Raw genomic sequence first — 13,923 nt, forward strand, 5'->3', positions numbered from 1 at the left:
TTAAATTTCCTTTCCCCAGAACTCGCTACATCAGAAAACATCTCTTTTGTACATCTATAAATCTTTATTCTGTCTGCTACTATAATTATTGTTTTAATTTTAATTATAATTGTCATTATTTTTATTATTACTGTTGTCACGATCAGCAGCAGCAGCTGCAGTGCCAGTATTAAATTTATTTTTTTATAATCAGTATAATTTACTCATACTGACACTTGAGACAATCAAATTATTTTAATACTAGCTGTCATAGTGAAACTGTTATTTCTCTAGTATCTGTGATGTAAAAAAAGGTACTGCACGTTTGAAAGCATGGTTCGATGTAAGGGAGGGCATGATTGCCCTAATGAGAGCAGGTAAATAAATAAATTGTTGACAAAGGACACTGAGTAGAAAGACTGATAAGTGTATTCTATTAGTTCGAACTGAAAATTAACGAGACTATAATTATCACGATGCTTACAAGACTCGTATATAGTGCTTTATTCAGAGTAATCACATTACCAATTCTCTTCAATTCCAAGCCTGCAGTAGGATAGGTAATGTTATATACCATAGCATAAAAGTTAAACACTACTTTATATTTCTTACACATCTAGAAATGTACCACATTTCCCTTTGAGAGGATAATATACAAAGAATCTCTTCGTAGAACAATATTCGTATTAGTTAGTAAGAATAGTAGAATATGGTTTCATTTCATTACACGAATTTCACGAACAACAAACATTTGCAAGTACTTTATCACAGTGGAAACAGAAGAATAATGCTTTTTATCATAGTACAATATACTTACTCTATACAAAACCAAAATAATAATATCTGTAATGGCTCAACTGGGTCACCTCTTGATATAAGGGCTATTCGGAAAGTAAGGTCCGATAGGTCGCGAAATGGAAACGACATTGATGAAGCTTCACACAGATATGTTCGGCAATGTCTTTAGTATGCCTGTCAACCACGTCACGTCGCTCTTTTCAGAGTGAGGACTTAAGGATAGCTAGAACAATAGTGTCTCCCACCAAGTGTGGGTGGCTGCTGCAAGGTTTTGCCTGATTTCATGCAACCCCTCACAACGTACCTGTCATGCATTTCCTTCTTGATCACCCACCATACAGCCTAGACTCTGCTCCCTCTGATGTTCATCTCTGCTCACATTAACCGCTGGCTATGAAAACAACATTTTGGCACATACTACATAATGCAGACCAGCATAAAGAAGTGGCGGAAATCACAGTCAGTTGCCTCCTATGACGAAAGTATTGGGAAGTTGGTACAATGCTACGACAGATGTATAAGTCAGAACGGCGACTATGTACAGAAGTACCTGGATGGTGATGCGAACTGTTGCAAATAAAACATTTTTGATTTCATTGTGGGTTCCATTTCCAAACCGATCGGGTCTTACTTTCGGAATATCCCTCGTACCTTTGTCCACGACATTGTGTCATTGCTTATTGAATTTTCTTGCTCTAAATTTATATGAACATTAGAAATTATAGCTAAACAGTCGTTAGCTGTCAAAATTTTGTAGAGTCAGTTCATGTGAAAATGTAGCTACAAGTATGATCGGATGGATTTGGTATTGGATCAGATAGCCCTGAAATCACGTTGAACGTTAAGCCACCTGACTGCCTCATCTTCTTCTGTGGGAGGTCACCACATTAGGGTGTTGACCAACAGAGCCCCCACCATACCCAGGGCGAAAGACACCGTGCTGTCCAGTTTTGGCGCTGCAGAAGATGGATTGCACGATGTCACTGCAAACATAACAAGAAGGTCGTCGCTAATCGTGAAACATTTAAAAATGTTTTGCTGTATGTACCACACGTAAAATAATTACTAGAGCAATTTCCATGTCTTGGATTACACACTGTCGACCTCTGGACAGGTGACTGAACAATTAAAAATGTTTGAACATTGCCAGACTGAGCTGGGATTGCAGGAGTTGTAACTGTTTCCCACAAACATCTTGGAATGAGTGTGAATGAATACGTGAAATGTGACGAGACAATTGTTCTTGACAGACTAGAAACCAACAGACGCAGTAATAATCCAGGTATATATGTCAACAAATAGTCACGAAGAGGTTGAAAATAACATGAGAAGAGATTACAGGAAGAACTGAACAGTATGAAAATCTCATAATTTTTCAGGATATGAATACTGTCGTTGGTGAGGGAAGAAGAGCTAATTGAGGAGTTTGGATCGGGAACAAAGAATGAAAGAGGAGACAAATTTACAGAGATCTGACAAAGATACAAACTTTGGATCATAAGCGACTTCTTCAAGATGATTTAAGTGGCAAATGCCTAGTGATTCAACAGATACCAAATTGGTTTCCTAATTGTTAGGCAGAGATTTAAAAACGAAGTCGAAGACAGTAGGCCTTACCCAAGCTGTAATGTATGGACGGACCAAACATTTGTAATGATGAAAAATGAGTTACATTTCAAGAGATTAAACAGAGAAAAAGATGAAAACGGGAACTAACTGCACTAAAAAAAGGAATTTTAGCCGCAGTCAGAGAAGTAATGGGAACGGAAAGCGTAAAGAAAATAGAACAGTGGATTACTACAGACTTACTGAATATTCTGGAAGGAGGATAAAACTAAAAAATTTAAACAAAGAGGAAGAAATAGATAAACATAGTCACCCAGCCTACTGATATATACAATTATGAGATGAGTAATAAACAGGAAGAGGTATGCTACATTTCTCCAGCCATACACTGATGTTAAAGAACAACGTAGAAAAGATTCTGTGGAGCTGCATGCTCAATTGCTGTCTGTTTTATTATTCAATTTATTGCTCAAATTTCATTTCAGAGATTTGTAGCTACATTACTCCATACTGTCTCTCTCTCTCTCTCTCTCACTCAGACACACATACACACACACACACACACACACACACACAAAACCTCCATCCCTCTCGCTCTCTTTAACGCACATATACGCATGATACCGACTAAATATAATAATTCAAAGTATTATAGAAAATATTCCACTGTTCGCATCATAATTTTTAAAAGTGGTTTGCGGTTGTTAGCTAATAATACACTTTCTTTTCCTATATCAGTGAGTAGTATGTGATGAGAACTTGACTGAAAAGGAGCTTGTGTAATCAAACCATCCACGTAGCTTCAAGCAATGTAGTAAAATTTTTTCCACCTTCTGCTACCAGACAGTCCCACAGGTTACACAAACGTCGTACATACTTTACGTTCTTGCCTTGTTAATCAGCGTACATTCGCTAATTGATGGATTTATAATCCTCCGAAACGCTTTGTGGAAAGTAAAATATAATGAAAGGGACTGGTAACAGCAATTTGTGTTTTCCGTTAACGTTTATAACCGTCACTATCTATCTATCTATCGCTTGAGCCTTGTCCTGCAGTTACGCAGGGTCAGCCATCGTTAATCGGATTTGGCATGTTAATGTTTAAGGGGTGGCCGGATGCCCATCCTGCCGCCACCCCGTACCCCCCGGGACAGAATTAGTGGACCCCAACTGTCTGCGCCGAGTGTAATCCATGGAATAGTGCGAATGTGTTCAGATGTCTGCGAGCAAGGTAACTGAGGCGGAACATGGGGACCAGCCCGGTATTCACCTAGCGGGATGTGGAAAACCGCCTAAAAACCACATCCAGGCTGGCCGGCACATCGGCCCTCGTCGTTAATCCGCCGGGCGGATTCGATCCAGGGCCGGCGCGCCTACCCGAGTTCTGGAAGCAGCGAGTTAGCGCTCTCGGCTACCCTGGCGGGTGTTTATAACTGTCACTATCAAGCGTAAACTAAAATGTTCACATTTGAAGATATGAGAACCTACCAGTTAGCCATGAGAGCAACTTTTGCACATCACCTTCGGAAGCTAGAAGTTATAAAACTGTTTCGTTAAAAGAGAAATTTTTGGACTTTTTGTGGTACTACTTTCTGAAATGCTTTGGTGTACTAGGAATCTCCAACTGTACCCACACACCTAAAAGTAGGTTTCCTTACTGTCAGTGGCTGATAACGTATTTCCTTTTCAATTAAGTCTCCGAATTCATCCATACATCATTACAAACAGCTCATGACTGGACTATAATTTACTGCCAAATTAGGAACTCTGGTGTCATTACCGATACATAATGTACTGTCTCCTACCAAATATTCTGCAAAGCCACTACAAAAACGCAACGTTTATTCATTTGGCTCATGGCTTAAAGAAGCTGATGAATAAGCGTCTCAAATGCATAAGCAATGCCTTTTGTACAGTTTGCATAAGTGCTGACCCCTTAAGTTGGAGAAGTGCTGACCTTGCAAATGGGTACAAACACCGAATTGTATGGGTACAAAATATGGGAAACAGTATAGATACCTTTATTAGGCCAAAATGAGTCCTCGTAGTAGGCCAGCAGCTGGACATCAGTCATAGTTATATTGGCGGCTGTGACATTGCCGACGATGTCCGCTTCAAGGACTGTTGTTCCGTAGCACATGGACACGACTCCCAGCGGCGCCTTGAATAGTATCTGGTTACTCACAGACAGCTCGACTACAGCACCTGGAAGAAAATAGACAAAGTCATCTTAGTGTGTGGGTAGAAGAGGCGAGCACCCAACATATAAGCAGCTTATGCATGACTAGTAGAATGAAGGAAGGCCGAACCTTCACTGCAAATGTCCACTAGGGACTAAAGCTCCGACTCTAGTGGCGAAATGAAATGATCACGTAAGGTCAGTTATAGGTAAAGAAGGCGAAAGAAGTTAGCTCATTACCGAGATTCTGCGAAATCCAAGCAGTCTGAAAAGTACATTGAAGTGACAAGAGTCATGGCATAGCGATATTCACATATACAGATGGCTATAGTATCGCGTACACATTGTAGAAAAGGGCAGGGCATTGGCGGAGCTGTCATTTGTAATCAGGTGATTTATTTGAAATGATTTCCAACATGATTCTGGTCGCATGAGGGGAATTAACAGACTTTGAACGCGGAATGGTAGGTGGAACTAGACCTCTGGGACATTACATTGTAAGATGGCAAGAACTATGCCCCTTACATGAAGTCATTAAAGATCACCTAACTCACGTTGAGCGAACAGTAGAGCTGAACAAAATGACTGGTAGGGCTGAACAAAATGACTGACAAGGCACAATGCATCTTGTAGAGGGTATAGTATGGACGTATTGGAATAATTAATGTCGGGTGATGGATTTAAAGTAATTCACACGACATGAAAACTTTGTGGAAATGAGTCGATTTACTGGATGCTAGTTTACCCCAGGGAAGTATTTAGAGTTGACCGTGGCCGGCTGGGGAACGGCGAAGGGAAGCAACAATAGGCAGCTCAGGGCGGCTCAAGCTCTGAGAAAGCGGTAACGTGGCGCTGCCTCCAGCCGCCTTAAGATGAGTGACAGCATGGGAGGTTGACCCCGACCCCATGTTGGTGTACCAGGAAACAGACAGAGAACTTGTACGCCTATTGATAAATGTCTGTCGTCCTGTTTTCTGTGAAACATGCGTGAAAGCTGAGCAAAGCTAAGGTGGAGCAGTCAACAGAGGTCAAAATATGCGTGTTCATGACTATAGCAAATTCACACTGAATTCACAGTCTGCAGAGTCTGAAGCAAATCAGGCAAAGAGCGACAGAATTAAATACGCTGGCCTCCAATGGGAACGTAGGACCAAGGAATTTGAAGTACTCTCCTGGGAGTCAGAATTCTGGAAAACTTGGTGTTGTGCAGACGCTAAGCTTGATGGGTGGCCTGGGAAGAGCTAAATAACAGAAGTTGAGAGGAAGGGAAATTTTGTGGGAATTTGTTCACTTCCCAGAGCAGGCATTGGTCAGCACTGGGAAGCGACACATAATTAACACAACTTGCGCTGCAATTGGCGTAAGGGATTTTGCTGGAGGGGAAACCGAGGCGAAGAGCAGACTGTGAGAAGTCTCCATAGAGGTCTTCCGTTCACTGCTTGCCTAGAGTGCGGACGTGGGGTTCTTGACTCAGCTTGCCTGAGAAAGAGTGAGTATCTCAGCAGTTTACGACTTAGCAAATGGAACGCTTGAGCTTGGAGATATGAAGTTTTGGTTCAGCTGTGTACTGAGCAAGATAGCTAGGAGTGAATAGACGAGCGCAGCCTTGCAGCACCACGAGGTCGGCCGACATGCACACAACGACGCCGCTCCGCCACGCTGAATTCGGTGATATTGCGCCCGCTCCGGCCACTGATTAATTTGTTGGATCACGTCGGCAAAGTTTCCATGAGGGTTTCATGGGCCGTGTATTGTAGAATTCTTCTCGCACTTCGCATTACGCCTGGGTCAGTCGATAGGAATTACTTTTGATTTATCGCGCTTTACTCCACGCAAACGCAATTTATTACCACTGCCTGTTAGGACTATGTAATGTGATGACTGAAGGTCGTGTGTTAAAATAAATCTGTGCTAATCGACTGCATCTGTTTTCAATCAAGTAGTTGAAATCCCAAGTCACTTTCTTAATTAATTTTATGTTCAACATTTGCATCTGGTGTTCAATAGCTGAATATAACATCAATGTGCACCCCTTTTTAATTAAAAGGGATAAATTCTGAATCAATTAATGTCAACACTGCCACCGCAGTTCAATCAGGAGCCACAGGACCTTATTACTTTCTTTGCGTTATCCGACATTGCGGCAGTTTTGCACTCTCTGTTGATCTGTTCGTCAATTACCTGGGGTGAACACACACCAAAACCAGATAAGTGACGGGTGGGGTGTTACATATGGCTGACCCATGCCAGGATACGTTACTTTGGGGTTTGCTAGGAAGTAGTCTTAAAAAAGGGAAATTTTTCCACGTGATCCATTGCTTAGCCATTTTTAATTGAAAAACGGGTAGCATTAGTTACAATAAGTTACATTGTCTTCTTCATGTGCTCTCGTTTCAAACTGACATTTATAGGTGCCTCTGCATTGTATTTGTGAGTTGTTGGAGTACTTATGATGTGCAGTGTCGTAATCAGCCGATGCTGAGAACACAGAACACAATCATTGGTACTCGCCTTTTTTGGGGGAATTCTTTATGAACTGTTTGTCGGGTCATTGCTCACACCCAGTGTATCAATTTGTGTCTCGATATATGTTTTATGTTATCTACTTATTGAGTGTAAGGGGTACCTGGGCTCTGAGTTTTCGTGTAACATAAAAGTGCAAATGATAACGAGGGGAAAAACCAAGACAACGGCAGAATATAATCAGAACATGGATGATAGTAGGGAAAGCTCTACTGATGAGCGTGACGAACGCGAGCTGCAACTTCCTGAAACAGCGTCTCACGACTGGTTTATTCCGCTGAATAGCAAGGACGTTGATTCAGGCAGTGATACTGAGGGCTCGGGGGACGCAGGGAGTACAGGAGTAATCCATAAGTATGGAAGATCCAGCCTAAGAAGCCAGAGTGTGTTGGAACAAAACAGTGTCCGACCATTATCAAACGATTCATTCACAAGTAATCCGACAGGGGCGCGGAGACGGTACTTGTCTAGATATCGAAGGTTCCTCAGAACAGAGGAGAAGAGTCGCATTTTCAACCACAAAAGAACGAGGATCAAAATGCGGCTACTCTCAAAAATATTACGGACTGTTGCAACAGATGCAAACGGTGAACTTAGAGCAGAACGCCAACCTTAATGCCGAAATTAAAAAGGCGAATTCGGAGTTGAAAGAGCAAGTAAAAGAGGAGGTAAAGAATCTCGGCGTCAAAATAGAGAGAGAGATTGCCATCATCAAACGAACGGCAATTGAAGCCAAATTAATTGCGAAAGGTGCAAGGAAAATAGCGAGAGAAACTCGGGACTCCACGCAAAGCACGGCAAAAGTAGGAAAGGTCATGTTATCAAGGCTACAAAGCCGGATAAAACGTGTTGAAGAAAAGCAACAAGAGCAACCAGACATGTTGAACCAGAGATGTTGAAAGAGGAGGAGGCGATATTAAAAAGAAATTTAGAGGATGAGGTAAAACGTCTCATTACAGAGACATCAGGAAAGGAGAAGGATGTAATTACTGCGTCGACTGAACCGTCACTTGGCGGAACACAGATAACCGCTTCACGGTGTGATAAAGTTGACACTATAAGCAACGGGAGCCACGCCTTCATTCACAGCTCTGAGGCAACGAGCGAGGTAAACACGGACAGCGCGCAGCAGTCCAGTGATCACAATTGCTGCCGGCTGATTAGATGTACCGAACAACTGTCGAACATACAGAGGGGGAGAGATGACTATAGCGTGTCGGAACGAATTAGTCCACGTCCCGAAGTTCAAACGAATCGTAAGAACGGTCGAAATGATAACTGGAATGATGACCGGTTTGACTACAAGCATTTCGTATCAGTCCGAAAGTTCCATCTCTACAAGGACGAAGGTAATAGCTTGCATCCAAAAACTTTTATGGGACCATTCGAGTTATATTTGCCTCCACACTGGCCATTGATGTACCAGCTGGATTTTGTGTGCTCCCATATGGAGGGCGCGACCACTGAGTACATGAGAAATGTAGCGAAGACGAGCGTCTCGCTCGAAGAATTCAAAAATGCCTTCTTGGGCAAGTATTGGTCTAAAGAAATCCAAGAAAGGATCAAACAAGAAATTATGATGTCCAGAGATATGGAAGGGGCAGGGTACCGGAGTCCGGTCAAATTTTTTGAAAATATGACAAAAAGGAACCAGTACCTAGACAACCCATGTAGCGGTGCGGAAATCATCAGATTATGCCACATGAAACTTCCCATCTCGTATCAACAATCACTTGCCGGTCGTTGTGGTAGCGATACTGAGGTGTTTAAGGGCATTTTGCGCGAACTGGAATTCGCATTTCAAGGGGAACAGGCGCGGGAGAAACGCCGACAGCGGGAACAAAATAACAACCGTCGCAATAATGGACCCCAGTGGGATAGTAGGCCAGTACCGAACTACAACGGCCACAATCAAAATAAGAGTAATGACAACTCGAAGAGAAGGTACACGGAAGAAGAGCGACACTCTCTGGGGCAACATAGTAAATCACAAAGGACCTGGGGCGGTAATCAGCAGTCGGTAAGGGACAGGAATTATGGTTACCAAAATAACAACCAGGAAGAGGTCGAAGAACGCCCTCCGAAGCCTGGTACATCCCACCTTAACGGGCAGGATTACGAATGACTAGACCAGAGCGCGGACAGGAGTTGCAAAACGTCCGTAACCTCGGAACTAGTCAGTAACATAAACATTATCGAATACGAGGATGTCACCGAGTTACTCCTCGAAGAAAAGGAAGGGCAACAAAATAAAGAAATACACCCAGTAGTCAAAATTAAAATAGTTGACTTAACGGTGGCCGCTATAATTGATAGTGGAAGCCAGCTTTCAGCGATCTCAGAAGAGGTATTTAAGACATGTAAGAATGTACTGAACCCACCGACTCTTTCCACACAAAAGACGAAGGTCAGGGGTGCATTACTTGGAAAGAGTATAGAAATATCTCAACAGAGACGTTTAGAATTCGAATGTCAGGGACATCAGTTGACTGCTAATCTTTTTGTCATTCCTAAACTGTCCACCGATATTATCATTGGTATGGATTTCCTATCAATGAACAAAGCCATAATCGATTTGGGCCGAGGAGAAGTCACATTAGGAGAGGGTGACAAAATCCATCTTCGTTTCGATGAACAGGCAATCCCAGGGCAGGAACATAAGAGCTGTCTCAGACTACAGTTTCCAAACCAGGAGGAGTCAACAGGTGAAGTCGACGGCGGACAGGACAATCGAGATAGTACTTCGAAAGAAGCACAGTTAGTAGAAATACATAAGGAAATAAGCGAGAAATTGCAGGGCATAAAGGTCATAAGAGACGCAGGCAAAGAAGGGTTAGACAATGTGCTAAGAAGGAATATTGAAGTTTTTCTCCCCAAGACGGGCTCCATAAAGGGCTATCAATATAAATTTGACGTAAAGAGGCACAAACCGTTTCGAGTACCGCCATGCCCGATTCCGTGGGCGTGCCGAGATGGTGTTTTTATCGAACTCCAGCGGATGCAGAGGGAGGTTGTGATAGACCCAGCAAAGTCACAATACAACAGCCCCCTCAGGATCGTAGACAAAAGGAACGGGGAAATTCGACTTGTGTTAGATTCGCGGCAGATCAATACGATCATAGTTCCGGAAACCGACAGAGCCGAGAGGCTCGATGAGTTGCTGCAGAAATTCCATGGAGTTTCGGTGTTTCCCTCTCTGGATTTGAAATCCAGCTTCTGGCAAATCGAGTTGGATCCGGAATGTAGAAGATACACAGCGTTCATCGCATTTGGTAGATGCTATCAATTTAAGAGACTCCCCTTTGGCCTGAATATTTCGCCTGCAGAATTTATAAGAGAATTAGGAACAACTTTGGATGAGGGGTTAAGGGAGAGAATAACATGTTACGTTGATGATATCCTCATTGCGGAAATGACATGGGGATCTCACAAAAATCTTCTAGGAGAAGTGATCTCCAAATTAAGAAAACATGGGGTGACGGAAAATATAAAAAAAAGTCCTGTTTTGGAGGAAGACAAGTACATTTTTTGGGTCATGTCATCTCAGGGGAAGGAATTATGCCAGACCCAGAGCAGATGAGGGCAATCGCAGAATTTGCAACGCCTACCACTAGGAAACAGCTGAGAGGCTTTCTCGGTGTCGTGAATTTTTACAAAAAATTCATATATATAGAGGCATTGATGACACCACGACTGTGTCAATTAACCGGAAAGAATGCGGCGTGGGTATGCGACAATGATGCAGAAAGCGAATTCAGTATGCTAAAATCAGCTCTGGTAAAGGCTCCGATTCTGTCACATCCTGATCTGGCGCATGACTTCCGTATGGCCACGGATAGCGCGAAAACTGGGCTAGGCGTAATGGTCTTCCAAGAATATGAAGAAGATGGAGTAAAGATACACAAAACGATCGCGTTCGGGAGTCGGGTGCTGAGGAAAAGCGAAAGAAACTACTCAGTAACCGAACTGGAGGCCCTCGCGATAGTGTGGGGGTTCCAGAAGTTCAAGTACCTTTTATTCGGACGTAAGACACATGTCTATACCGATCATAGAGCTCTGGAGTTATTACTTACGGCAAAATTAACGCATGGGAGGCTTTCGAGATGGCTTGCTGTCCTCCAGGAATTCAATTTCACAATAGTCTACGTACCGGGACCCACAAATGTAATAGCGGATGCGCTACCCCGTTCCCCTCTGGGGATAAGCGATTATCAGGCTGAAGAACTGGAACAGGAACATTTCTCCTTGTTCTATCTACGAAAAGTGGCATTTGAAAATTATATCACAGTGACAATGCGTGATATTGGGCGAGAACAAGACAAAGATCCTGTGCTGAGAGGGATAAAAGAAAAGCGGAAAGACAGAACGCAAGCCAGGCTTAGGCAGCATTATCTGTTAAGAAAGGGGGTCCTGTTTTACAGAAGAAATCCGGGTGAGACGTTGTGGGTCGTGTGTGTGCCAGAGGAAGTAATAAACAAACTCATCTGATATACACATCTCAGTTATGCCCACCTCGGACCCAGGAAGTGCTTCTTGAAACTAAAATGCGTCTGTCAAAAACATGGAGAGACGAATACGCAAGGTTCTCGCGGTATGTAAGAAGTGTCAGAAGGCGAAAACAAGTACTGTAGCCATGCAGCCGCCTCCGTACCCCATTATTCCGGAGAAATTAAGACAAACAGCGGCGACGGACTCGATGGGTCCGTTACCAACCACACAAAGGGGTTATAGATATATCATGGTGGTCTTAGAATTAACGTCTAAGTACGTCACCCTGACACCATTGAAAAGAGCAACCGGGACAACGGTGAGCAGGGCGCTACGTGGAGATTTCCTGGCACAGGTAGGACCAGTAGAGTATATTTTGTCAGACAATAGGCCACAGTACAGGTCGGAGGTATGGAAGAGAACACTTGAAAGTCATGGAATTAAACCAGTTTTCTTATCCCGCTTCCACCCCAGTTCTAATCCCTGTGAAAGAACAATGAAGGATTTACGAAACCTTCGCAGCTTGTACTGCAGTAAGAAGCACGCCACATGGGACATCTTCATCAAAGATTTCCGGGAAGTAATTAATGAGATACCCCACAGCACCACCCTGTTAGCTCCAATCACGGTACTAAAGAACCGGGACCCGCCGGACAGGCTCCATCTGTTAGTGGAGTTTCCTCCAAGAACACGGCAGCGACATGGGACCGTCGTGGAGAAAGCCCTACAAAATATCCGACGTGGAGGCGAGAAGCGATAAGCACGAGCGGATAAAGGGGCGGGAGTACGACAATTTGTGGTTGGGGAAAAGGTACTCATTAAGACACACCGACTGTCAAACAAGCGAAGGAAGTTGTGCCACAAATCCTTCGCCGCGTGTAGTGGGCCTGTGCGCGTGCGGAGAATAGCGCATGCTAGCGCATTCGAAGTAGAATCCATAAAAACAGGAAAATCGCTGGGAGTGCATCCGATAACACATTTAAAGGCATTTGTGGAATGATGAACGGCAGACTTTGTACATGGAATTATAGTAAATATAGGCTTAGAATAATGATTTTGTTAAAGTCTCTTGTTTGTTTGTGTATATACTGATCTTAGTGGTAGAATGTCTCGTTTGTATGTGCCTATATTTTGTCTTTATTATTAATAATGATATCTCGCCTCTCGATGTTGTGAAAGTGAAGCACTAGATTATTTTGTAAAAAACACATGATTAAAGAACGCAATACAAGTATTTCTGGGCATACCTCTAGAAAAAGATAGCTTAGGAACTCTGTAAATTACAGAAAAGTTCCCGTAATTGTATCTCCGTCATTGGAGAATATATTTAAGGTGGCCAGTCCCGTAGGTCGTTACGAGGACGCACCGACGCATCTCGTATGCCCCTGAATACGTAAGAGGTGGACAGCTGTGCGCAGTTGCGTGAATTAGCTCACCCAGTGTATGTTAAAATGAAGGATGTAATCATCTACAGAGAGAACAGCAGCATTGATACGCCAGAAATACTTGTTGATACCAAGACAGTGTAACAACAGCGAGTGTGAGCAGTGAGCTATATTTCTGTTGTGCCATTATGACATTGCTAATCCGAAACATGTTCACAGGCCTTATAAAACCATTCGTGACAAAAGGAGAAAACGGGAAGAAAGTAGAGGAGAGAAGAAGTGTCGCAGGTACAATAAGAGAGACGTCTGCCACATAGGGAATTCAGAAGAAAAAAACAAGATTAGAGATAAAAAGCAGTAAATAGTAGGTATCTAGTCGGGTTGGTCAACACCGTGTTAGTCGTAGGAATTAGTAGCTAGAAATGGTGATGGGATCCTGTCCAGATAATATTGATTCCCTATCCCTTGATTGTGTGTGTGTGTGTGAACGATTGTGAAGGAAGTTGTCTTGTACATTTTATGTTTATGTATAAAAAAGTTCTGTTACATTTCTATTTTAATTGATCCTGAAGTTGATTTACAAACAAGTAAAATTATTCCTTTTGTAATGAAACCAGTTCATTGTCTTAAAAAAAGTATGGTACTGATGGTTAAACATGAGCACTTTCCATGTACTAAAATTAGTTAGTGTGTTAAGGTGGCGTAACTGAGCAAGAGGGAGTTGAAGCAACGACACCTGGCACACCACACACCAGCTGACAAGGAACGAGGACGACAGCAATGAGGGGAGCATACAGCTGACGATGGTGATGGCATGCAGACCACGCCCTGAATCGATGGACCGGTGGTCAACTCAGCAGCCAAGGAGAGGTGACATCCAGCACCTCTGTGTACGACAAAGAGGTCGGTCCTGGTCTCTGTACACGGTACGGATCGCGGGCAGCAATGAAGAGGTCCAAGAAGGTTTCTATATTTATTGATCGCCACGTCAGGTGGAGCGACAGC

At 43.1% G+C, this 13,923-nt stretch overlaps 1 protein-coding gene across 1 annotated transcript in view; it reads right to left on the reverse strand.

The window, feature by feature from the left end:
• Window positions 1-402: 402 nt before the first annotated feature.
• LOC126198835 (uncharacterized) overlaps window positions 403-13,923 on the reverse strand; it is a 52,234-nt gene continuing 38,713 nt past the window's right edge. Inside the window, exons 4-5 of the mRNA XM_049935413.1 lie at window positions 4,363-4,548; window positions 403-1,760 (exon numbers count right to left, since the gene is read on the reverse strand). Coding sequence (XP_049791370.1) covers window positions 1,657-1,760; window positions 4,363-4,548 — 290 coding nt within the window. The 3' untranslated portion in view covers window positions 403-1,656. The remainder of the gene's footprint in view (window positions 1,761-4,362; window positions 4,549-13,923) is intronic.

The sequence above is a fragment of the Schistocerca nitens genome, chromosome 8, assembly GCF_023898315.1.
Source record: "Schistocerca nitens isolate TAMUIC-IGC-003100 chromosome 8, iqSchNite1.1, whole genome shotgun sequence".
NCBI classification, from domain to species: Eukaryota; Metazoa; Arthropoda; class Insecta; order Orthoptera; family Acrididae; genus Schistocerca; species Schistocerca nitens.